The 13,130-nt window shown below is 27.7% G+C and overlaps 1 protein-coding gene across 3 annotated transcripts in view; it reads right to left on the bottom strand.

Moving 5' to 3' along the window:
* The window catches only part of LOC142324940 (uncharacterized), a 120,367-nt gene that overhangs the window by 59,639 nt on the left and 47,598 nt on the right, over positions 1-13,130 (bottom strand). For all 3 annotated transcript variants that reach the window (XM_075366096.1, XM_075366097.1, XM_075366098.1), the window contains exon 3: positions 3,237-3,788. In XM_075366096.1, the coding sequence (XP_075222211.1) occupies positions 3,237-3,788 (552 nt within the window). The remainder of the gene's footprint in view (positions 1-3,236; positions 3,789-13,130) is intronic.

Below are 13,130 nucleotides of genomic sequence, written 5' to 3'. Positions count from 1 at the left end.
GTTTACAAGTTAACTGAGGTTTAACTATAGTACTAGTGTTTTAGAGCAATATGAATAACTTACCATATTAAATAATGTAAATTACAAGTTGAATAGCTTATATGCAACAGTATTGATTAAAGTAGTGTTTACGTAATGTATAGAAGTAATCATTTATTTTTTTTTTTTATTCTTAAGAGAAAATATTTCAACAATAACTTGTAAACTGTAGCAAAATGAATTGTACTAAATAAATCTAAAAAATATAGTACAGGAACTTTCACTAACACTCAAAATTTGTTCTTAAATTATTGAACATTAGATGAATGAAAAGTAAGCTAAACATTAAAAGTATGAGAAATATAAACTTACTCGTATTTAAGGTTAGAAACAAAAGTATGCTCTCTTTAAAGTTAATTAACAGTTTTTATTTGTTTGATATGTTTCAAACCTCAATAATTACCTAAGCTGAAGAAAATGATTTTTTTAATTTTAAAAATTTTAACTTAATAAGGTATACTATACTGAATAGTGACACAGTGTTATTCGATGTCTATTAAGCATAATGACTATAACATTTACACAACTGCTGTGGCAAAAATGTAACATTTTACTACTAATAATTTTTTTCAATTCAATTTAGGTTGCAAATTATCTATAAATTATTCATGCAGACTTCTGTTTTCATTAGGTTCAGTTTCTGAAGGAAAAAAATAAATTTTGAAATTATTGTATTTAACATAAACAATATTATTTTAATTAATTATTTTTACATAATATCTTAATAATGCAAAAGTAACAATAAAAAAGCCATATACTTTAACTTATAGAAATTTATGCAACTCTAGCTACCAAGGGTTTTGCAAACTATTATTTAGGAGGAAAATTAAGTGAAACATTAAAATATGTATGTAAGTAAAGAATTACATTAAAAAAATTAGTCTACTTTTTGAGGCAAATTTTGAGATATAAGACCTATGATACCCCTCCACTCTCTTGATCAATTGTAACCAAAATCAAATGACATCAACAAGCCATATAAAATTTCATAAAAGTTGATTTTTGCACTCTAAAGGTAGCAAGCAAAACAATAATTTTTTAACAAGGCTTATTATTTCCTACCCTTGAATGAAATTGCCCAAATGAATAACCAAAGTAACATACTAATGTAATGGAATGATTTAATTAGTACAACAATGTCACTTTAAGTTCAGAAGTGACAAAAAAGAAAAACAGGATTTTGCTGCCACTTCTTTATGGGGTTTTAAGAAAGACAAAACTATCAGAAAGTATCTCAGCAACTTAAAAGGCATTAAATTATGTGAAAAGATTTGCCTTGAGATAAGAGAACTACAAGCTCTATATCTCGCTGCTCCCTTGACTGAATATGACCAAAATTAAATTGCATCAATATTCCATATACAGAAACCATCATGCTACATTGATCCTTCCAGTCAAGATATCAAGAAAAACACAGTTCCTACCCTTGAATGAAATTGCCCAAATGCATAACCAAAGTAACATACTAATGTAATGGAATGATTTAATTAGTACAACAATGTCACTTTAAGTTCAGAAGTGACAAAAAAGAAAAACAGGATTTTGCTGCCACTTCTTTATGGGGTTTTAAGAAAGACAAAACTATCAGAAAGTATCTCAGCAACTTAAAAGGCTTTAAATTATGTGAAAAGATTTGCCTTGAGATAAGAGAACTACAAGCTCTATATCTCGCTGCTCCCTTGACTGAATATGACCAAAATTAAATTGCATCAATATTCCATATACAGAAACCATCATGCTACATTGATCCTTCCAGTTACAACAGAGGTTCTATCACTCTATTGATGATAGCTGTAAACTCTAATGGAAGTGGAAACTGCTATTTACAATGAAATCATTCAACAAAAAATTCTTAAAATAATCAATTCATAAATTTCAAACTAAGTAATAATTCCTAAAAATGTATGACAATATTAAACATACGAACATTCGTTTAATGCTATTTTTAAGCTTAAAAAATTAACTTTACATCCCCTTGCTTACAAGCAGGTAAGAAAAAAGTGACAGTGATTTAACAACTGCTGCTACTGATGATGTCAATAGTGAAAGAACATGAAAAAGAAACAACAAAGTGATTATAGAGATTACATACACAGCTAAACAAGATTTACTTTTGGCAAGCTTTTGTCAAACTCTAAAAGCTGTGGTAATTTTTTTTTACAATTATTAAGACACCATTAGTAAAATAATAATGCCTATTACACATTTTCCCTAAACTTAATAAAAAAAAAAAAAAACAGACTCTTTGTGAATTTTAATAACTTTGCATCATGGATTATCAGAGATAACCAATCATCTCTGTAATTTTAAAAATACTATTCATATATTTTTAACCATGGTTAGTAAGTATTATCAAATGTAAGAATATATGTACTCACACACACTATTGTAAAAAACTACTTTAAAAATAAATTATGCATAACTTTGAATCAGTGCATATTAAACTGCATAACTTCATTCTGTAATGAAAAGCCAATTTAATTAATTTGTAGCATGCATATCCACACATGCAACTTAACCAAACCAATCATAAAAACAAATTATAAATTTCATTGCAGATTACTACTTGATTTTACTTTATACTATTTAGTAAATGTAATATAGTATTTTGAACAAGTGAATAATAAAAAGTATAGGTATATTACAAAATATAGGAGCTATTCAGTCCTAAAAGTAATACCTGCAATCTGTTTATCACAGGAATTGGTTATATAGTGAATATCATTGTAACTGTGACTGGAATCTCTTGTACATCATGTGCTTCACATGCATCACACCCATTAGAGAGACTGGGGCAGAGAATGTAAAGAAACAGATTAACACACACCTTTCTGTAGTGAAACAGTGCATTATATATTCAACATTTCACTCAATAGGGTACAATAAAGAATAATTATTAGTGTTTATCTCTCTAATATTATTACAACTAATATTGGTACGTAAATCATCAATGACTCATAATAAACTTTTTATTGTTTTAATATTTAATAAATTTACCAAAAACTTTAATTTTTATACCACAATGAAGATGTTATAAAAATAAATACCCAGATACAATGTTGAAAATTGAACCGAAAACAAATTGAATGAGCAGGCAGTATGTTGATCATTATACTGACTTGCCAATCAAATCATTATTCTCGTCAAAAAAATAAATTCTTAAAATAGTATTAAAACTAAATAAAAAAATAACTCACCACATTTAACATTAATTGATCATTAGTTCTAACACAACTCGGTTCAGAATTTTCAAACAACTCTGCTAATCTATCGATTTCCTTTTGTCTTTCAGAAACTAAAGGCAAAGTAATAACTTTTCCTAATTCTTTGAAATTACTTTTATTATTATTACTACTATTTTTAACTTGAAATACTTTAACTGAACTTTTATCACCGATTATCAATGGTGATTTTTCAAAAATACTTGCTAACAGGTCTTTCTCAACTTCTCTTGAATTTATTGGAATTACTATTTTTTTCTTTAGTTTTTTATTCCTAATATTATGAGTATCTTCCTGTTTTTGTTCCTGAGAAGTATGTAGTAAATTAGTATTGTTATTACTCTTCAAAGGAAAAGATATCATATTCCGATTATCTTCAGTTGTAGGTTTTCTACTGTCTACCAAGCTATTATTATTACTAGTTTGTACAGTATCAAAATTTTCTTTATCTTCTCCTTGCTGTTTTTCTAATTCTTCTGAATTCTGTGTGATCTCTCTCCTACTCATATTGCTGGAAGTCTGTGCTTCCTAGAATTAACAGACAAACCAAAACAATACAACTACTATTATAGTTACAACAAAGTTGATATAAACATTCTAAAAAATATTTTAAAAGATTGAAATAAAAAAGTGGAAATTTTTTGTTTGATGAATTAATTCACCACATAAGCATAGATATATGAAAATGGAAATTTTCACATTAACGATTATGATTACATAAACCAGCTATCAGGACAAACCAATAAAATGACTAAGGATTATAGAAATTATATTCCAATGTCTATTACTAAGTACTATTTATCATAGGAAAGAAGAAATTTTACAAAGAGGTGAAAAGTCAGGCTATGAATTTTATCAGGCATGCATTTAACAAAGATGCTTTATTTTTAAAATCCCCTTATGAAAACTAATCTTATAGAAAATAGTTTTTGTTCAGTAAACTTTTAATGCAAACCACACAATTAAAGAATTACTTTACATTTATCAACATTCCGATCTTGTAAAAAAGAAATCAAAAAATAATTTTAATTGCAATTAAAACTGAACTAGTACTAAGAAAATGGTGAAATTTCTTACATGCATTCTTTATATACAAGAATTAATAAATATGAAATTTTGTTAGCAAGTTTGAAACAGTAGCATTGCTACTTTCTGGTTATCTGGGCTGATATGAAAAGGTTGCATTTAAGAAATCTTTCAGTCATTAGTCATTTTTATATGGATAAGATTTAGACATAATCATAAGTTTAGATTTGTGGACATAATTTATGTTCTACAAAATTAATTAAAACTGAATGATACAGAAGTAGATGATAAAAGATAATTTAATGCTTTATTCAATTTGTCAAGATACTTATGACTACAAGTAAGTAAAGCATCAGAAACATAAATATCAGTGGTTTGAACTAATTTGTCTGAGAGCAGTGATGTTCATTGTACAGTCAATCTTTTTAGATATACAACAGTATGCTCAGCTAAATAAAGAAGGCAAAAGGAAACTACTTCATTCCTCACCTTCCTTAGTAAACATCATAGAATGTTTTTTATTCTTAGAAATGGCTATGCAATTTTTGGGAGTGGCTTTGCTTCATGCCAGTTGTCTACAACCACCCACTGGGTTGGTCTAGTGGTGACGCACCTTCCCATAACAGCTGATTTGGAAGTCAAGAATTCCAGCATTCAAGTCCTAGTAAAGTCAGTTATGTTTACATGGATTTGAATACTAAATCGTGGATTCCAATATTCTTTGGTGGTTGGTTTTCAATTAACCACACATCTTAGGAATGTTCAAACTGAGACTCTACAAAACTGCACTTCATTTACACTCATACATACCATCCTCAAAAGTATTATCCAAACAGTAATAACCAGAGGCTAAACAGGAAAAAAAGAAAAGTTGTATACAACCATTATGGTATGGTACCTAAAACGTATATACTGATTAACACGTCAGGCAATACTTGTTTCCTCAACTCACCTAAAATTTTCCATTGGGTTTTGTACAACATAACTTCATTTCACAGTATAGAGGTTAGTCTCATGAAAGTACAATCAGTTAAGTCATTCTAGATCACCTTAGACTACAACTGAGGGATTAGAGACAATTTTGAATCCCTTCAGTCTTAGTTGTTATTTCTGGACAAAAATTATTTACAATATTATTTATTATAAGATTAGTATATTTTAAGACAACTTGAAAATAAGACGTATTAATAAAATCAGGCTTGATTTTTGCACTTCACTGTGAAATTCTTTCTTTCTTCAGACAAATTGTTTGTAAAAAGGCAAATGTTACAAACATTCATCTATAGATACAAATAAAACATACAAGTACTAACACAAAATCAAAATCAACCTCTGAAAACAACCTCACAGCAACTTGACACATGTACTAATTTACTGCAACATTATGTGCAAATTTTATGTGTAAAATGTTAATGACACTACACTACACTTTTAACTACATGAGATTTTCCCTTTAAAAGAGATTTGACAAATAAATAAACACCAAATAAACAATCATAACACACATTAAATAATTTCACTACGAAACCTATGGGTTTCCTACTAACACAAGAAAGGAACTACATGGTGTGGCAGCAAATTGCTGTCTTTGACTAGATGAATTAATTATTGATATTCATATATGTTTTAGTAGTTGATGGGGTACACCTACCCATTTTAGTGATATATGACAAGTAGGCGGTGGACATGCAAGCAAGTGGTGTATGGTACCACGCTTATTCCGCTCATGCTTTTAGGTTAGCTCTAGGAGCTAGTTAGGACACTGGTCGCTAAACTGTTTTGTGACTCAGTAGCCGTTTGTGGCACAGACATTTGGTCTTATACTTTAAGGTAACTGAATGGAGTGGTAGCGGGAGAAATGCCAAGCAAACCAATAACCTGAAGCTAACAAGTATTTTTGATGATTCAGCTTCTTGTCTAGACCACTTCTTTTACCATTCCAATTCAGATCCAAGAAGTCTTAAAACCGACATTATGGAAACTTACATAACAGATCATTACATTTTCCTGCAATTTTGTCTTTATAGAGTTTCTCAACTTCTATAGCAGAAAATTCAACAGGTATAACATCAAAAATGGATTACAGTGCTACAGTGCTCTACTTCATTATGCAAAAAAGAATTAAGGTCAAATCATGAATAAGTTCAGTAATTACAAGATAGAACAAAAAACTGGCAAAAAAAAATACTAATAGAAAAATAATTTGTTATGAATAAATCCACAAAAGTGAAAAAAGAGTACTAAGCCAAACAAAAAACACAAGTTTATTAAATTGATTTTAATAAACACAGGTTTATTAAAAAATCAATTAAAGTTAGAAATAAGTTGCAAAAACTCCAAGAGCTGATGGAGTTACAAATGATATACTAAAGAGGTTGGTACTTATACTTCCTAGTCTGTTGCTGAATTAGTAAATTAAATATTAATCTGGATACTGCCCAAAAACTTTTAAAATAGCACAAATTATCTCATTCAAAAAAATGGAGATAACAAAAAAATTTCCAACTACAGACAGATTTCATTATTAGTAAGATATTAGACATTAGTCTCAAAAAAAGAATGCTTTCATTTGTAAGTAAATAAAAATAATTGAATGACAGACAATATGGGTTCAGACAGAATTGATCTACAGAAGATGCCCAAGCAAAACTCAAAAAGATGATTTACAACTGTCTTGATTCTAGTCGACCATGTTTGTATAAATTTGTTGATTTGGTGAGGCTTTTGATACTCTAGATCATGCAATGTTAGATAAGTTGAAAAAAATTGATTTTGGAGAAATGTCATAAATTACTGAGAAGTTATCTTACAGATAGATATCAAAAAGTAAAAAATTTGGAATATATGAGTTTTGAGAGTAAAATAGAGTACGAAGAACCTTAAGGCTCAATATTCAGTCCATTGCTGTTTATCCTGTATATAAATAACATATACCAAATACAGATCAAGGGGGACATTCTTTCCTGTGCAGATGATGCTGCAGTTTTTTACTCAGCTAAAGACTGGAACACTTTTTAACATCAGTTCTTATTTTCCTTCAATAGTCCAATACTTCCTTGCAAATAAGCTAACAATAAACTATGAAAAAACATATTCTTCCATTTGCATGTCACAATGTCACTATACCTACTTTTGAACACTTACACTTCGTAGTAAATGTTACTATTAACAGTGCTAACTATTTGGACATTAAATTTGATTCTCATATGTGTTAAACCAATGTAATGGAAAAGTCTCTGCTAAATTAAGAAGAATGTCATTTTCGTGTGCTACACTAAGGAAATCCTCAACAAAAAACAAATTTATCAAATTTACTTTGGGCTCATATACTCAATAATACAACACAAAATAGTTGCTTGGGGTGGAGCTAGAGAAAGTTCTATAAACATGATAAATGTAATATATAAAGAAATTATTAAAAAAAGTTATTTTGTAATTAGAGATTCCCCTCTGAGGAACTATATTAGCTCAATTACATAGAGTTAGAAAAATATTTTGTAATTAGAGATTCCCCTCTGAGAAACTATATTAGCTCAATTACATAGAGTTAGAAAAATATTTTGTAATATTACAATCAAAAAAAAGAAAAAAAATCAATCAATATCTGTTTAAAATACTTGGAAAAGCCAAAGAAATTGTCAAGAGATTGGCAAATCAGTTAACAGTACAAATAAGGAAAAATCTTAATAAAAAGAAATACAAAAATAAATGGTTAGTAAAGTGCGTGAAAAACAATTACAAGAAATAGTAAGGATAAAATCAAAAGTCAATGTAACTGAATGAAAAAATATTCATTTACTTTAGCAGTTTGGAAATAAGCTCATAGTTTTAAGTAAATATTCTATTTTATTTTATTTATTGGTAGGAGGTGGACAAGTACAAGAAAGCAAATATGCTTTTATAAATTATAATTTTGAAAACATATATATATATATATATATATATATATATATACATAAAATCATTAAGTAGTTTCATAGTTTTACTTTAGTTTCATAGAGAAGGTCTTATATTTCTAACAATGAATCCTAGCAATTTATAAACATCAACAGCTAAATTAAAATAATTATGAAATCGTAACATAAAGTTAAATATATTTGTTTTTAAACTCAGTCATATTTTTTAGTTTAGAACCATTTATTGAATAATCAAATTGAACGCCTTTAAAGTAATTGAATTTTGAAGCTGGCTACTTCTAAAAATCACAAGGATTTTCCTTCATGATCCTTCAGCATATGCTTGGATTGGTCTTTAGCATCTAGAAGAGAAAGAATTTTTTTGCAGCATTTATTTTCGCTGATCAATACAAAATCATAAATCAGTAATGTACTGCTTCCAACCTACATAAATACAACCATACATTCTTGGAACAGAGCAAAAACTAATGAGATGAGCACTGGAAAGCCCTTTGGTTTGATTTGTTCATCCCACTACACAAATCCTCTACAGAGAGACCATCCCTTTCTAACTAGACAGTCCTTTAATTTACAATTAATTATCCTTGATTCTTCTTCTTCTTCCTCAAGTTGTTGTAGCTTTTGTCTAGTCCTCCACTGGATCTGTACTAAGGATGTGGGGACTTCTCTAATTACAGAGTCTTTGGCATTAATGTGATTTATTGAGGTTGGCTCTACCTAGAGACCTGTCTGGAGGCTCATTCCAGTGATTCTATAAAAATTCCTAACCAGGAAATGAGTTCTGACCGGGTAAAGCCACCATCCTGCCTTACACATACATACATTCATACAGTTTCTTTCTTCACCTTCTGTGTAGTCTACATCATAAATGCTTCGATGAAGCAAATTTCTTAAAAATTTGTTCTGATTGTTAATTTTTTTACTGAAATCTACTTCATTAATGTTTCATTATTACATAATTACTTATTAAAATATGTTTATTTTTTATACTTTAAGGATAACAGTTATTATCCTTTAAATTTATAAACAGTGTTCATAGTAACACTGTTGCCAAGATGACTATGCTGTTACTAAAATGTTAATGTGAGATCTATCACCGTATATTTAAATAACTGACTATACTACATCACACATTAATTTATTAATCAATATCCTGTGGCTGTTGTCACATCTATAATTATTCATTAAACTCCATTTATCATAATTTAATTAGTTCTACTGTAGTCGCTAATCTTTTATTTGATTTAGATTACTTTTGTAATTATAAGTGATTGTACTTTTATAGAAATAATAATAAAATTATTATTAGAAGATAGAATAATAATAAATACAAATATTAAAAAAAAAATTATTTAGAAAATTTGCATGAATCTGCAAATGTATAATTGCATTTATTTAATTTTTGATGAAATATATTTGCTTAATATTAATCAAATTTGTTGGTAACTGACATAATTTCTATAAAATACAATTATAACATCACTACAATAAAAAAAAACATATTCTTTTGAAATAAACAGCTACAATAAAACAAATTTAACCCCAAATCCAACAGTCAAATATTTCTTATATAAAACATCCATGAAAGTCATGTTCAGTAGTCATGTTCAGATCATACTTTCAGATGATTTTATGATAAATATCAGTAAAAAAAAAACTTTCAAGTATTTCGTCTTATTGAACTCTGGACCAAGTTGAATCCAGTTAACAGAATAATATGTAAGGATGACAATTATATTTCATACATTTTAAATTACTGAAAACGTTATTTTATTACACAACACTATTTTGGAAGCACATTATATATTCTGCTAATCACAAACAATTTAATAAAAGAAATAATAAAACAGAATTATGTAAAAAACTATTCTAAACTTTCAATAAGATTTTGAGGTAACTATATCTATCTGCCCCCTACCGACTGTAACCAAAACTAAATGGCATCAAAAAGATGTCATATTCAGAAGTTATCATTCAAAATTTCATAAAAATCTGATTAATCAAGTGCACAGATATCAAACAAAACAATAACTGACAGATAAAAAGGCTTATTATTGCCCACCACTAAATTAAATTGCCTAAATACATACCCAAAATAACATATTAATATATTGAAATCAACTAATTGGTACAATAATGTGACTAAACAGTCTAGAAATAGCAAAAAAGAAAATAGGGGTTTTCTCCCACTCTTTATGGGGGTTTGAATAAGACCAATCACCAATGTAAGAAGGTGTTTTAGCCACTTAAAAAGGCATTAAATTATACAAAAAAAATACACCTACTCTTTTGAATAAAATTTTAAGGTATGGGACCTATAAGCTCTGTACCTCCTTGCTCCCTTGACCAATCATTTTGACCCATGTGAAAATTACAGGTGTCTAACACCCCCTATATACAAATTATCTTGCCAAATTTCATCCAAATTGGTTTATTCAATCTAGAGACATCAAGCAATAAACAAGCCAACATACATACACACATCTAGAATTGTTCAATGATAAAATAAAGTTTTTTTTTTGTAAGGGGGTCTTGAAACATGAAGATCTGAAAACCCCCAATAACCAAAATTTGACCCATTAGCATATTTTCTCTTATATAGTATATTGTAAAGGTATACAATATAATTATATTCTATTTTGCCAGGAAAGTGAAAAAAATGGTAAAAGTACAGATTTTGATATTTCAGATTTATCAAGAAAAATTTTTAAAACCAGATAAAGAAAATTTAGATCAAATCACTGTGAACAGCAAGAATTTAAATATGTAAAATACCTTGAATTAGGGAAGAACTATGAAGGACAGAGACACAGTACCAAAAATAGGAAGAGATGGATGCTACTGGGCCAATATTCAACTACTGTGACAGTACATATTAAATAATTAGATTTTATTATTTTCTTTATTTTATTTTTTTTTTTAGACAGATTTTATTGCATTTAAAGCAATAAACATATACTGAAACATCACTGTAACAGGGGTTAATTCCTAGCAGCAGTCAATTATTTTTGTCTTCATTACTTGGGTTATAAGTTGCCTGTTACCACTGGAAGGAAATCTCAACCAAAATCAAGCATGACTTCTCACAAGATTATTTAAAATTTTATTTTTATTCTTGATCCTAAATATTTCTCTTTTTAAAGTCAACACGTATTAAAAAATTGAAACACCTTCTGGTAACAGCTCCTGCATGTATTCATCTATGCATATATATATATATATATATATATATATATCCATTATGTGCATTCCATGAGACCTAGCAATTTATTTTAATAAACTTTTTTTTAAAAATAAAAACACATTATGAAACTAACACATCAGTCCCTCCAACCAATATTACTAAAACTGCAAAAAGTACTGTGAGAAGCAATAAAAACTGAAGCAATTTTTTAATCATTTTGTGAAAATCTCCTAATTGTGCTAAGATATAGATAAAAACTTAGTACCCACATAGCATTATGCATATTACAACTTCATCAAAATCATGTGAATTTTTTTTAGAAAATTAATTTGAAATAGCTATATATCAATAATAGAGATTTCTTGTAGATGTTAAAAATATGTGCAAGATGTAGTGCTAAATGAAATAAATTAGTAATGTAAAATTCAATAAAAAAAAACATAAATAATTTTTGAAAAATTCAGTAGTGTAATTTGTTTATTTAAGAAAAACAGTAATTTTTAAAGAAAACCTTTTCGATAAGACTTATTAAGACTTTCATCTCATAATTTTGAGATTAAGAAATGGAGCTTTATTAAATATACAAAGAAAGAGTTGTGCAAAACAGTTATAAAATAAGTCTCAAAATAGGAAACACTCAAAAATTGTTTATAAAATTAAAAATCTAAGACTAGAGAACCATTTTGATTGTTAAACAATAAGTAACAAATACAAATGAATTTTATTTAGGTTTATATGAAAAATAACTTCTGACTAAACATTATGCAAGAGTGATTTGAAACAATTTCAGTCAAAAGCAGACAATATTACTAAATCAATTTAAGTGCTTCCAATTCAGATTATCCACCACAATCCAATATGACTTTATAACTTTCATTTACTTTGAAAAGAAGCAGATGTTACCAATTTTGGATTTAAAATTAAGTTGAAAAAATAATAAAAACATTTTTGATACAACAAACTTTTCAATCTATGCAACAAATGATCACAGCTTTAAATGTTAAAGTTTTCATAATAAACTGAGTGTCATTTGATCTGGAAGAATATCACAGAAATAAACTCTGTTAAAGGTACAGAAAAGAACTGACAAAAGTTTAACAAAGACAGTAAAACAACCTTACTTAGGAATAACAAAGAACATTAACCTCAAAAATTGTACATTCCCCTCTACATAACAACATGATAAAATATGTTAACAGAATCATAGTTTTACTAAAACTAAGCTAAATTCAAGAAATTGGCCTCTGTCCTCTGAGACAATGAAATAACTTAATGACAGCAAATTATTATAAAACTGGACAAAAAAAAATCATCAGTATCAATATAGTAATTTATCTCATTGTAATAGTGAATTCATCTCATAAGATCCTATACAAGGCATGTAAATTGAACTGTTGTGATCAATCTAAGTATGAGTTTGACTGGTTTAAAAGTTGTTTTTTAGCATATTCAACAGGAACTGTGTAAAACAAACCATAAAACATTTAGTCAGTAGTTATTTTTGTTTTATACATAAAAGTAGAAATGCTCCTTTTTTATGTTTATTTAGTTATTAATTATTAATTTTTTTTATGCTGTATATGTTACTATATTATTATTTTATTATTTTTTTCCTTTATTTAAATAAGTGTTTGATTTTTTATACCAATTCTTTGGTAGTAACTGATAATTGTTTAATAATAATCTAAATAATCATGTAATTTTAAACTTCAAGCAATTTTTTAACATTTTATACTTGTTAAA

This window comes from Lycorma delicatula, chromosome 5 (assembly GCF_047948215.1).
Source record: "Lycorma delicatula isolate Av1 chromosome 5, ASM4794821v1, whole genome shotgun sequence".
Classification (NCBI taxonomy): Eukaryota; Metazoa; Arthropoda; class Insecta; order Hemiptera; family Fulgoridae; genus Lycorma; species Lycorma delicatula.
The sequence above is the reverse complement of the archived record's forward strand: the minus strand, read 5'-3'. Positions and strand labels throughout refer to the sequence as shown.